The 14,787-nt window shown below is 38.4% G+C and overlaps 1 protein-coding gene across 4 annotated transcripts in view; it reads left to right on the top strand.

Moving 5' to 3' along the window:
- The window catches only part of LOC129751329 (uncharacterized), a 491,494-nt gene that overhangs the window by 443,312 nt on the left and 33,395 nt on the right, over positions 1 to 14,787 (top strand). For all 4 annotated transcript variants that reach the window (XM_055746773.1, XM_055746774.1, XM_055746775.1 and 1 more), the window contains exon 6: positions 9,299 to 9,483. In XM_055746773.1, the coding sequence (XP_055602748.1) occupies positions 9,299 to 9,483 (185 nt within the window). The remainder of the gene's footprint in view (positions 1 to 9,298; positions 9,484 to 14,787) is intronic.

The following is a 14,787-nucleotide window of genomic DNA, read 5'->3' as shown; positions in this document are numbered from 1 at the left end:
AAAGTCGTGGTTCTGTATTTTGAATATCTTATTTTTTAAACTTTGAATTATGTTATGAAAATGGAAATCTGAGCTAGCTTATAAATGACTAAACGTGAAGTTTCAAAAACCATAAAAAAAAAGTCCTCAGAACTTTAAATTATCTTCGACATTTTTAATCATATTATTGAATTTCTTTTTGATGGCAAAAATTTAATTTTACCATCTAGATTTTCAAATTCCGGTAATAAAAGGACTAATACAAGATTTACAAATCATTATTTTAGTGACAACATTCAAAATTCAATGTTGAACATTTGATTTCCAACAATTTATCCACTTTTCATTTAAAATATTTAAAAGATAAACTTAATTTCCTTTTCTGTATACATACATTAATTCTAGATTAAAGTTTTTCTAATTTTTTCTGTGACTATTTTTTCATAGTATTTCAACGAATTATCCTGGAGAATTTTGAAGATAAATTGTGTGTGTGATGTGATTAACCTATGTTTTTCATCCTCAATCTATATATATAAAAATGAATTTCTGTCTGTCTGTCTGTCTGTCTGTCTGTCTGTCTGTTCCCTATAGACTCGAAAACTACTGAACCGATTTACGTGAAACTTGGCAGGTGGGGGTATTGGAGGCCGGGGAAGGTTCCTATTATGATTTGAGACCCCTCCCTCTCTCATGAAGAGCGGGAGGGGCCTTCCAAACAAAAGACAATTTTTTGCATAACTCGAGAACCAATCAAGCAAATGGTATCAAATTGGGCATGGGGTGGTATTTGGGAACGAGGAATATTTCTATGAATATTTATTACCCCTCCCTCCTCTCAGTGAGGTGATAGGAAGGGGGAGGGGGTCTACCTTACAATTTTCCATATAACTCGAAAACCAATCAAGATATTGGAACCAAGTTTGGCATGGGAGGGTAGTGGAATACGAAGAATGGTTCTATGATTATTTCTACCTTACAATTTTCCATATAACTCGAAAACCAATCAAGATATTGGAACCAAATTTGGCATGGGAGGGTAGTGGAATACGAAGAATGGTTCTATGATTATTTCAGACCCCTACCTCCTTCCAGTGAAGATACAGGAAGCAAGGAGGGGGCTTTCATACCTTTTTAATTGCATAACTTAAAAACTATTTGATCAAATTTGGCTTGGAAGTTTATTTGGGTACAATAAATAGTTCTTTGAATATTTGCTACCCTTTCCTCCTTCCAGTGAGGAAATAGAAAGTGGGAGGGAGGGGGGGCTTCTTTACAATTTTCAGCATAATCGGATAGCTAATCAAGCAAATGGAACCAAATTTGGCGTGGAAAGGTGTTTGATTACGAGAAATGTTTCTATGATATTTTGAGAACCCTCCGTTCTTCAAGTTGTAAGATCTTAAGGGAGGAGGGTACTTCCATACAATTCTTACATCACTCGGGAACTTACCCAGCAAATAAAACAAAATTTGGTTTGTAACAAACGGAAACAAATATGACAAGAGAACAATCTAACAATCGAGCAAATTGATCAGAATTGGGCATGGGAATGTATTTGAATACACGAAATTTTCAGATCTTGATCCCCTTCTTCCAGGTAGGGGATGATAGGCAGCAAAAGGGGCTCCGATACAAATTTTATGGCACAATTCGACAGCTAATATATCAAACGAAACCAAATTTGGCATGGGTGGGTTTTCGAGTACAAGAAATGTTTTTTCGGTGGTGTAGCACCTCTCTCTTCATTCAGTGGAACGATATTATGGGAAGAGGGTCACTCATACATTTTTTTTTTAAATTTTGATAACTAATCGAGAAAATGGAACCAAATTTGCATGGAAGCATATTTGTGTACGGGTAATGTTGCTTCGATGGTTTGAGACCCCCTTCTCCTGCCAGAGGGGAGATATAAAGTGGGGAGAGGATCACCAATTTTTCGAATAGCTCGAGAGCTTATCGAGAATGACGCCATATATGATATGGAATCGTATCGGTATATAAGAAGTGTTTTTCTGATGTTATAAGACTCCATTCCTTCTATTAGGGTTAAAGGAATGATGAAGGGGGTCACTCTCACAATTTGTATAATAATTCGAGAACGAATAGGTAAAATGAGAGTCCAATGATGTTATTTTGTTATAGAAAATTTTTCTAGGATAGTTTGAGACCCTCTCTACAAATAGAGGGACAGCAAAGATTCCATATATTAAAAAAAATGGCATAAGCATAAACATGGCAAAGTCATAAAAAGAACAAAAACATGGATTAAAAAAAATTAAGATTTCAAAATAAAAAACAATTTAAAAAAACCTTTTAATGATATTGGAATTCAATTTAGAATTTGTGCAAATAAATGAAAAGTTAAAAAAACAGGGACCACAAATTTCAATAATTTTTGGAAGGTGTAGCAAAGCACACCGGGTCAGCTAGTATTAAATATAAACTTTAAAGTGTGTCCCAAATTCAATGCACTTAGTTTGAGTGACTAAAACACTTTTTCTTTCGTTTTTCAACATACACCCTGTTCATATTTCTATATGTTTTTCAATTCAAATGTGCAATCAGGTTTCTATATTAACTAGAACACAATATATAGCCCTGTTTTAAAAAAAAATGTAACATTAAACTGCTGTAAACTTTCTATAGAACATTTCAAATTCATAAATTTTTCTATCTCTTGTAACACTCTTTGGTAATTACCAGAGTCATGAACAATCCCCCCGCGATTCATTCAGACTTCATTTAACGAAACTAGTTTTAATTGTGTCTGGGAATTAGAAAGCACCTGATAAGGTTTGAAAATTCAAAATCTTATGAGGCCCTCAGAGCCAAAAGGGTAAGGAGTGTATTTGGAACAAAATGCAGCAGTTTTTTTTTTGTAAATAACTTTTGAATGCATGAATGGAAATTTATGAAACTACCTAGCAATGTAATGTTTATATGCGCAAAATTTGGTGACGATATTTCAAGTGGTTTTTGAGATACAGTCTAATTAAGAAATGTATCGACATTTATTCTTCGGCGACACGTGCGCCATTTATACTTTTCATTATGAACCTTCCCTTTCCAAAATCTAGGATTTTTTGGATAATGTTCTCTATTTCTTGGAGCTCTCCCTTCAAATTGACTCAAAATTATGTATTTGATCGAGGTTATGACAATTTAAGCAGATTGTTCTCTTTCAGCAAAAAACGTCGTTAACTTATTATCACTCCACCACAGTTGTCTCATAATGACACGATACCAAATCCAATCAAAATAAAGATATCATCTTTGTGAGACCTATAAAAGTACTATGGAAGGAAAACGGTCGAGATTGGAGGTATTTTTCTTGAATATTTGGCTTTTTAATGAGACAATCATTTTTCACCACTTACGGATTTACAGCTTCCACGGATTGTCAGCCTTATTAAAAACTAGTTATCAATTTTTTCAACTTTTTCTCCTTTATCTTCCCCTGACAATCCAAGGAAGACTTGTCGATGAAATTGTTTTTGTTGGAGATCTGCCGATGCTCGCTAAAAATGGTGTTGCAATCTATTTCAATTTTTTTTTCAAAATTTAACCCCGTTAGCTGTCTAACTTTTTAGCGCACGGTTTGACCCCCCCCCCCCCCCTAAATTGTTTATTTAACCGATAGACAACTTTTTAAATCAGTCAACATGAATTTTGGCATGTTTTTAGTTTGTTGAACAAGCCAGAAAGAAGAATTGACTTTTTCTACCACTTATACAATCAATGTTCGGATTACGCTTGATTTAACCTGGTTAATCATATTCTTTACTTTCATGGAATCAGTCATCCTCACTTCAAATTTTAGCTCACCATTAGATTCTCTATGACTCTAAGAACAATTTATAACATGAACTTTGGTCGAATAGCTTATTTCCAACTGTTTTGGGGTCTCTCAAAAGAATTTTCCTGAGTTTTTCACGATCCTGCCAAAAATTGTGGTCTAGGAACATACTCATCGGACCCTATTTCAAAAACCACTTGACAGATTGTCACAAAATTTTGCAAATGTAAACATTTTATTCAATACTGATGTTATGAAATCGCTTGGTACATCTTTGTACCTGAAAATGATCACATTTTCATATGTGATGAAAGAAATTAGAGAAACATGAACCATCAAAGAACGAAAGAACATAAGCCGTAAATATCATGAAAATTTCGAAAAAGATACAACGGCTCACCGACAGGACTTGAACCTGCAATCTCCGCTTCGGTACAACGGCGCGTTAGCCAATTCCACCACGGTGAACGTGATGGAACCGGCGAACACGAGCAATCGAGCTCTGCCGATCAACTGCTGGACCTTCTATCGAAACACCATGTATATCCCGCATGTGATCTTTCCCTCTATTGATCTCTCTTGTTTCTCTAACCCCACCCATCGACTCGGGATTTTAGCCGAGCGAGCACATGGTCGATTGCTCGCTCGGCTAAAATCCCGAGTCGATGGGTGGGGTTAGAGAAACAAGAGAGATCAATAGAGGGAAAGATCACATGCGGGATATACATGGTGTTTCGATAGAAGGTCCAGCAGTTGATCGGCAGAGCTCGATTGCTCGTGTTCGCCGGTTCCATCACGTTCACCGTGGTGGAATTGGCTAACGCGCCGTTGTACCGAAGCGGAGATTGCAGGTTCAAGTCCTGTCGGTGAGCCGTTGTATCTTTTTCGAAATTTTCATGATATTTACGGCTTATGTTCTTTCGTTCTTTGATGGTTCATGTTTCTCTAATTTCTTTCATCACATATGAAAATGTGATCATTTTCAGGTACAAAGATGTACCAAGCGATTTCATAACATCAGTATTGATTTCAACAGAGCAACACCTCCCTGTGTAACTGGTCTGCTCGGAACCTTGAGCGGCACTGATTGCTTCTTCATCTGACCGTAAGTTGCGGCAAACCCGAAGCAATCGACCATGTGCTCGCTCGGCTAAAATCCCGAGTCGATGGGTGGGGTTAGAGAAACAAGAGAGATCAATAGAGGGAAAGATCACATGCGGGATATACATGGTGTTTCGATAGAAGGTCCAGCAGTTGATCGGCAGAGCTCGATTGCTCGTGTTCGCCGGTTCCATCACGTTCACCGTGGTGGAATTGGCTAACGCGCCGTTGTACCGAAGCGGAGATTGCAGGTTCAAGTCCTGTCGGTGAGCCGTTGTATCTTTTTCGAAATTTTCATGATATTTACGGCTTATGTTCTTTCGTTCTTTGATGGTTCATGTTTCTCTAATTTCTTTCATCACATATGAAAATGTGATCATTTTCAGGTACAAAGATGTACCAAGCGATTTCATAACATCAGTATTGATTTCAACAGAGCAACACCTCCCTGTGTAACTGGTCTGCTCGGAACCTTGAGCGGCACTGATTGCTTCTTCATCTGACCGTAAGTTGCGGCAAACCCGAAGCAATCGACCATGTGCTCGCTCGGCTAAAATCCCGAGTCGATGGGTGGGGTTAGAGAAACAAGAGAGATCAATAGAGGGAAAGATCACATGCGGGATATACATGGTGTTTCGATAGAAGGTCCAGCAGTTGATCGGCAGAGCTCGATTGCTCGTGTTCGCCGGTTCCATCACGTTCACCGTGGTGGAATTGGCTAACGCGCCGTTGTACCGAAGCGGAGATTGCAGGTTCAAGTCCTGTCGGTGAGCCGTTGTATCTTTTTCGAAATTTTCATGATATTTACGGCTTATGTTCTTTCGTTCTTTGATGGTTCATGTTTCTCTAATTTCTTTCATCACATATGAAAATGTGAACATTTTATTGCTACATAATTTCTCTGAAAATTTCATCAATTTACCCATGCGTTCAAAAGTGATTCACAAAACAAAGTGTTGTATTTTTTTTCGAATGCACTCCTTAGAAGTACAGAAATGTTCGATTTTCAATTATTGTTGGTGAGTTTTTCAGATTTTAGATTTTAGAGACCTCAAATAACATGAAATGATGAATAGTTAAAAAAAATACAATATTTTTTTAAATTGATTTTAAGCTTCTGGCAGCTTATTAAAAAGTTGGTTTGCATTTTGCATTTGTTTCTTTTAAAAACGTTGGCCAAATCATTTCACGAGAGTATTTCAAACGCTAGCAATTAAAAACTGATATTTTGAACTATTTTTCTGGAATCAGAGTTTTAATGTTTTAATAAATATAACTTTTTCAAGTAAACATTGAGCCTTGATTTGAAATTTCTTTTTCTATACATATTTCCAAGCAAAATTATTACTCGTTGCACTAAATAATTCACTATTCTACCAAATAATCTTATGATTTACATTGCTGCTTGTTGACTCAAAAGACTCAAAAAATTTATGGGAGCCATATGTATGACAAGGTTTACTGAAGAATGACCTTAATGGGTTAAATTCCTATAAAAAAAAGATACAAAAAAAAGTTTACTGCGGACTAATTTAATATGGAGTTGGAATTCTCCTGACTAAAGGGTGTTCGGATCATAAAGTGTTCAAACTAAGGACTGGTCACGTAAGAAAAGGGACAATTTTTATTAAATGTTATTGAGCAAGTATACCAGTTAGAATTTTGAAAATTTTATTGGATTGTTTTGTTAAAGTCTTGAAAAAGTTGGAATGAAGCTGGCAAACTTGGAGTTAACCCATCGTTGGGTGAATCAATTCTTCGCAAGTGATGTGCAAAAAGTTATTTTAAAACAAAAACTGGGTTTAAATTTCGAAGGATTCTATGTTAAAAATAATTCAAGTGATGGGATATGTTTATTTTCTTGAAAATCTACCTAAGTTTGTGTGAAAAATAGATAAGGAAACCGGGATAAATGAAAGGCTGCTGCTCGCGGCTTAAATTCTAGAAAAGCGAAATATTTTCGAAAAGATCACCAAAAGCTTACATTTATCGCAGTACATCAAAAGAAGTTTGAAAAAATGCTAAATCGAGCTAGAGTTTTAAAAAACAATATGCCTTTCAAAGAAAATTCAAAAAATTTAGTGTGACAGAAATTGTATTTTCGGCTTAAGGCGTTCTGCATTTTCTACATTGGTCACAATAAATTAACAGAAGAGAGAGGTAAGAGACCTACTGCAAAATTGATATAACTTGATGTTGCAAAGAAAACGCCTCCATTTTTATAAATAAGAAGATTATTTCTGGCTCATTTTTGTTAACTGAGGAATATCTTATTGCATTTGCCCGATTTGTGATCTTATCGCTTTACTACTTTATTACTTATACCGTGTATGCGGCTAAACCAAGAAAAAGTAAGTTTTCTCGAGAAATGCCGAAATCTCAACTGCGACATTTTAAAAGGCACTGCACTGGCCTATAATCGATAAACGCTTTAAGAAACATGGTACAGAAGCCAACACTATAGAAAACTCGAGTAAATTTGGTCTAAAATGGCACCTAAAGTCACAATAAATATGTAAAATTTTTAACAATCCACTTTTAAAAAAATTCAACAACGCTCTGAAGACAAAGCGTAAGGCTCTGAGTTCTCAAGTATCTGTTGAAATGAACACTTTTCAAACTGATTTTTTTTTATTTATTTTTTTAAACTATACTTTTACCATAATAAACAGGTGTCAAGTTTTTTTCGTGAACACTTCTTAAATTTGTTTAAATCAATTATTCCTATTAGTTTTTAAAGATATTTAAAGAAAATCATCGTAAGTATCTTTCAATTTGAAGTTCAATTTGTATAAAAGACGAAAAAAATTCTTAAAAAATGTTCGGATCAAAAAATGGTCAAACTAAATTACGTGAAAATCGTTTATTTAAAAAAATATATCTTCCTTTTTGAAGCTCAATTTAAATTAAAAAAAAAAAAGGCAAAAATACTCAGTTAAAATTGCGGTCGACCTAGTCCGAATTGGTGGATCTTTCGTTTGACGCCTGCCTTCAGATTTTGTACAGTCACCTTATCCACTTTTTTCGCCGTAGAATGTCAGTTTGCTTTGAAATGCTTCTCGCTGTATCCTTTTTCAATATTTTTTTTTTAACCAGCTCTATATTTCTTACGAGGACCGCTATTTTATTAGAAATGTGTAGTATATTTCTTTTATTTTCTTTTAAAAGAAAGGATATAAAGCTTCCTTCCTGTAAAAAAAAGAAAGCAATAGACCTACTAGGATATTTTTTATAATATTCAAATTTAGATACTTTTGACGATTCCGGTCCATAAATAATTTCGTTACACTTTATAAACCATGCGATCCCATTTGGGTTCAAAAATTTCAAGTCTTCGAAGTTAAAGACATATGTTTTATAATTTATTACTACTATATGTTTTCGTATCATACACGTATGAAAATAGTAGATAAAGTTGTGTGGGATTTTCCTACGATTTTATGGTTTTTTTCGAAAACAAAATAAGGTAGATACTGTGTGTGATACAGTGGTTGTTTTCAAATTATAGAGACAAAGAACATTCAAAGTTCAGATTTAATAAACTTAAGACTAATAAACAGGAGAAAATCTGAAACTGGTATTTTTATTGGACCTAAATCTCAACAAATTTCCCTTCCATGAAAAACAATTCGTTTGATCAATATGGGTTCATCACATTCATGTTGCAACGCCCAATTAAACACATGAGGTCATTATTTGTTTACACACTGCGCTGCCTTAAATTACTTTTAGATAATAACTGAGGGGCAGCAGGCACTTTAAACGTCAAACCGAAATGATTGAGTTCCGTTGCTAGTGACCCGCACCCGGGACCACCCATTGTGCTCGTCGCTATTCTGTCCATTGATTGAAACTGGACCCAAGAGAGCCAAGCCGAACCATTGATGAATTATGATTCGGCTACCAATATTTCAATAAATCATCGGTAAATTGAAAACATGTTGGCTGCCTGGTCTCCGCCGTTGAAGGTTCTGGTAAAATCGAAATATGTATGCTACCCGGGTTGCAAATTGTGGGGGTGGCAGTTGACACCTTTGGGCTACCCACCACAACACAACATGGCCAAATTGGAAAGAACAAAAGCTCCGGGTGTTCCATTTCGGAAAACCCGTGATCAATTTGATTGAGAATGGTCGGGCTCGCTTCGGTCAGTGGGAGTTTGTTGTAGTCCAAACCTAAGAATGGACTCGCAACATAGGATAGGTGAATAATCACGTGTGGTGTTATTAATTGAACTCGAGAGTCTGCGGTTGTTAACAAAATGGCACGCTTTCCAACTCTGGTGGCATATGATTCAATTTGCTCTTGTGAATTCTTCCAGCAAATTTGGAATGTTCTAAATCTGTCTCTTCTAGAATTTTTTTTAGGCCAATGATAACCGTTATTTATTTTTTCCAATGTTTATCTTTCTCCCTCCAGGTGAACGTTACGACTTTGTCATCCAGGCCGATCAACCGGTGGGAGCTTACTGGATTCAGCTGCGAGGTCTCGGTGAGTGTGGTATCAAGCGAGCTCAGCAATTGGCCATCCTTCGGTACGCCCGAGGTCCTTATCAGCCCACATCGCCTCCACCAACCTATGACGTCGGTTTGCCCCAGGGAGTGGTAAGTGGAACCGTTTGTGGTTTAGCTTGTTTTTCTTCTTCTAATCATCCCACCTGAAGTTTAAGTTTTTTTCAAGCACTTCCAACACTTGGTGTTGTACCATCACTTCACAATCTATTTCACCCCATTCAATAAACTTCATCTCACATTCACAGAACAATCTTTTGTAAATATTGTGACGACTGATTGTATAATGATTTTCCATTTCTCAATTGTATTACAAAACTATCTGCTAGAATTAAGCAACACTCAACGTGTGATATTATGTACAAAAATTATTCTAAGCAAACACATTCAAAGTTCTACAAATTTTACTGTGCGCTTGTATATTGACCATCTGTTATTCTACGGTTTTTCCTGTACACCTTACATAATCGTGATGTACCAATTCCCATCGAAAACTTTACCCCTCTACTGATGTAAATATTTCTACTATCAACATTCCCACAACACTTTACGCTTCTGAAACAAACTACATATATTTAGTCAGACTTTTTGTACAGTGAGCCTAAGCAAACTGAACCGCTTCATACTTTTCCGTTCCATTGCCCACAATGTACAAAAAACAAAACCGAAGAAAACTTTTCTAAACTCTCTAGCAACAGCATCCACCACTATCCAAAACAGAAGTCCTTCCATCCTCTCTAAACTAAAAAAAAGGGTAGCATGTCAATTTGTGAAACTTAGTCAAAACATGTGAAAAACAACCTAAACGATCCAGAAAAATAGATTAGGCGAACGGGCTAGAAGTTTTTCCCCAATTTTATACAACATCAACAACAGCAGCAGCGATCGAGTTCCATTCTCTATGTAGTATTTTAGTGTTTGTGCATCGATGGAAAAGAAAATACTGGAAAGCCAATCATCTAACTTCGTCCGTTCAACACTGAATATGGTAACTGATAGAAATGAAAACAATTGAAAAAAAACAGCGACCCAACAACAGCTCAACTGATGGTAGGAAGTTTAGTATTTATGTTTTCTCTACCAAACTGGAAGATGAGGGTAAGTGTTTCTGGGAATTCGAATGTGTGTTTTAAGTTGTTAACGAAAAAACGAAAAATTCTGGAAGTAAAACCAATTTACTACGTAGAAAAGGATTTATTGCTCGAAAAATTAATTGTTTTCACGTACTGATATTTAAATATCATAGAAAATCTTTCCTTTTATCAAAAACAAATTTTTGAAATTATTTTTCCGGGTGAAAGCCACATTCTTGAGTCAATGCAACACATCTAACACTGACTACACCGACATGACTTTTAGAACAAATATCCGATAATTTTATGGCTAACCTACCATCGATATTGCGCGACTGTAGAATTTGGCAAAAAAATGCCCTGTATGAAACATTAGCATGTTAAGCCCGATTGTATCGTCGAAATAGCCGATTTTCTATGAAAATCATTTTCCACTTTCGTATCAAAGTCTGAACAGTGTCATCCGGTATTTTCTTAACATGTCCTTCTCGCCTTTGAATGTCTTCTTGCTCTTCCGAAGAGGGAACTCATTATTGCCCGGTAATGCTCCACGGAGCGCAGCTCCAAACAGTTTGGCTGATTCATGTCATGATTGGCCTCAAACGACCCCAGGACACTTTTAGAATAGTGGCATGATGACAAATCTGGCCAAAATAGCGGAGCTTCGTCGTGCTGCTGCGAGAACGGCAAAAGGCGCTTCTAGAGGCACTCAGATTTGTAGATCTCGCCATTTACTGTGCCCTTTGTCACGAAAGGTTCACTCCTCAGTCCGCAAGAGCAGATGGCCTGCCAAACGAGATATTTGGAGGCGAACTTCGACATTTTCTTCTTCTTAAATTTGTTGTCCACATCGAACTTGTTCTTGCCGGTGAAAAGCTCCAATCCCGGAGTTTGCTTAAAATCGGCTTTTATATACGTTTTGTCGTCCACCACACAGCAGGCATATTTTGTCAGCATCTTCTCGTAGAGCTTCCGTGCCCGAGTTTTAGCCGTCGATTGTTGCCGCTCATCGCGGTTTGGAAAGTTCTTTACCTTGTATGTATGTAGTACAGCTCTCTTCTTTGCATTCTGCCAAATTTAGTCAAATCACCGCTTAAGAAGTTGGGATTTGCTCGAATCATCCGCTTCACCTTTCCCCCCGTTTTTTTGTTCTCCGGTCCCGATTTTTTTCCAGCTACTTTGCCGTGGTCCAACGTCAACTGCTCCTGGAACCACTTCGACACTCCGGAGATGGTTGAATTATGAATGTTCAACATTTTTCCTAACGGCCGATGCGACAGGTCAGGAAATTCCAGGTGTTTGAAAAGAATTTGTTCTCTCGACGACTCGCGTTGGTTCACCTTCATTTTCCTTGAATCAAAAAACACCACTTCGAGTTTGACAGCATGTAAACAATACACATCAATGAGAAAGTGTGCAAAATTCGGTTGATTTTTACCCATTGGTAAAAAAGTTATGCCATGTTGAATATGTCGCAATAATTTCGTATTCGCCGTTTATATCAGTTTCTCATCGAACAATCTTCTTGCTCAGATTTCAATTACCTATTCCATTGCTTTTGAGTTACTTGGATTAATTGTGCGATGTGTACTTCCGGCAACTCTGCCCCATTAAATAATGCTAGAACAAAGTCCAAACATGTTTTAAGCCTCACTAAGCCTCTTTCATGAAGTGCTTGGGACCATCACGAAGAACTTCATCAAAACTACATTTGTACAAAGGTCTGTATCAATACTCCGTTTAATGCTTGCTTTTAAAAAATTTCTGTTTGAATCATTTTGAAGCATTTCGAACCAATCTCTCATAAGAAATTTCAGGAAATTATTCATTCCAGTTTTCAAAACTGTCTTAACGGAGGCACTCCGGATGGTGGAAGCAAGATTTACTTACTTTTCTTTGCTATGTTCAATTCCTAGGGCCCTTTTACTACGAATGCGTGTATTATTGCTATTCGTCGAAAGCTTTCTCTTCAACACACGCATTCACAAAACAACTACAGCATCTATGCGGTGGCTTTTCCTCTAAGTTTACGTACGATGATCATCCAGTAACTCTGGCCCGAAGACCTTCCTATGGTTCACGGTCTAACAACCTCCAAATGGCTGAGACTCGAAAATTTTCCATGACTTTAGTTCAACGACCTTTCAGTGTTTTTCAACCTGAAGAATATCATCTAGCTTCGGCTCAATAACCTATAAATGGTACTGGCCCGTCTTCCTCTGCTCGACGACCTTCTAACGTATTCCCAGTTCAACGATCTCCTAATGAATTCTCGGTTCGAAAACCTTCCCATGGTTTCATAACCTTCATCGCATTCCCGACTTGACGACCTATCAGAGAATTCCCGGCTTAACGACTGTTTAACAGATTCTGGGCTCGGTACCGTTCCAATGAACTTCCGGTTTCATCGCAATGGATTACCTGACCGATGACCTCCCATTGATTTCTGACGCATTATTCTTCCATAATCCTTCTCCCTTTTATACTGAAAAAAAAACCAGAAACCCTTGGCCAAATTACGTGTACTAACTACGCTGGACTTGATTACGGAAGTATACTTACTTACTTAATGTTCCCGTGCCAATCCTCCTCCGCCTATCCCTGCATAGGGTCGTGGTAAAAGACCTCCACTGTAAACGATCCGGAGCCAGCGTCTTCACTTGGTCACAGTCAAGACGTTCATCGACAGTTCGTATTTCGGCAGCTAGACTTCGCCGCCACGAGTTTCTGGGTCTGCCTCTTCTTCGATGTCCTCCTGGATTCCATTCAAGCGCCTCTCTGCAAATCTCGTTCTCATCCTTTCACAGCGTGTGCCCAATCCATCTCCACTAACGTTCCCGAACCTCGATTTCTAGCGCCCTTTGATGACACCGGCGATGCAGTTCCTCATTTGAGATCCAGTTGCCAGGTCACCAAGCGTGGATGATATTCCGCATGCAGCGGTTTACAAATACTGGCAGTTTTCGCGTCGTTACCGCATATGTGCACCAAGTTTCGCACCCGTACAGCAATACGGATTTGACGTTTGAGATAAAGATTCGAATTTTCGTTCGTAGAGATATCTGACGTGAGCGTCAGATGTTGCGGAGACTCTCAAATGCAAATCGGGGTTTTTTGATCCAGGCTTCGATGTCTTTCTCGGTACCACCATCAGGCGTTATCTGGCTACCAAGATACTGGAAGCACTCCACTTTCTCAACTTGTTGCCCAGCTACCATGAAACTGAAGGGATTTCCTGTGTTGATCTCCATCGACTTGGTCTTTCCGACATTGACTTTGAGACCTGCTGCCTTGGAGCTTTCGGTGAGGTCGTCGAAATTGCTCTGCATATCCGATTGTGTTTGGGCGAGCAAAACAATATCGTCAGCCAGGTCAAGGTCGTTCAGTTGCTCCATTGTTGAAGGATTTCAAGGCAATCCCAGGTTCGGTGCACAGTCGATCGATCCAATCAGAATCTCATCCATTACGGAGGTATCCCTTGATTTAATCTTATGGTACTGGGTGATAGTAAGAGTGTGCTCTTGTATTTAGGTATATACCTATCTTTTTCTTTATTTTCATAATTCCTAAAATTCACTCGGTCCATGGCAACCGTTCTCCAATTTCTCGGACATCCCACATTCGCCAGATCACGCTCCACTTGGTCTAAAAACTTCGCTCGTTGTGCCCCTGCTCGTCTAGCTCTTACCGGATTCATAGCGAACACCTGTTTTGCAGAACAGTCGTCCAGCATTCTTGCAACATGTCCTAGCGTATCCGGACAGCCTTTACCACCTTCTGGATACTGGGTTCGCCGTAGAGTCACGCGAGCTCATGGTTCATCCTTCGCCTCCACACTCCGTTCTTCTGCACGCCACCCAAGATTTTAATACTCGTCGCTCGAATACTCCGAGTGTACGCTGGTCCTCCTCGAGCAATATCCATGTTTCGTGCTTAGAGAACAACCCCCCCCCCCCCCCGAAGTTCCATCCATCGTCCCCTTGATCACTCTGATCAACTTCCCGGAAAAGCCGTTCTCGTCCATGATTTTCCATAGCTCGTCACGGTCGATCGTGTCGTAAGCGGCTTTGAAGTCGATGAATAGATGGTGCGTAGGGTCTTGGTGTCCGCGGCATTTTTGGAGGATTTGCCGTAATGTGAAGATCTGGTCCGTCGTAGATCGTCCCTCCATGAAGCCAACCTGATGACTTTCCACGAATCTGTTTGCTTGTGGCGTTCGGCGATAGAGTAGGACTCGGGACAGCACTTTGTAGGCAGCATTTAAGACAGTGATCGCTCGGTAGTTCTCACAATCCAATTTGTCGCCCTTCTTGTAGATAGGGCT

This window comes from Uranotaenia lowii, chromosome 3, assembly GCF_029784155.1.
Source record: "Uranotaenia lowii strain MFRU-FL chromosome 3, ASM2978415v1, whole genome shotgun sequence".
NCBI lineage: Eukaryota > Metazoa > Arthropoda > Insecta > Diptera > Culicidae > Uranotaenia > Uranotaenia lowii.
This window is presented reverse-complemented; position numbering and strand designations above follow the sequence as displayed.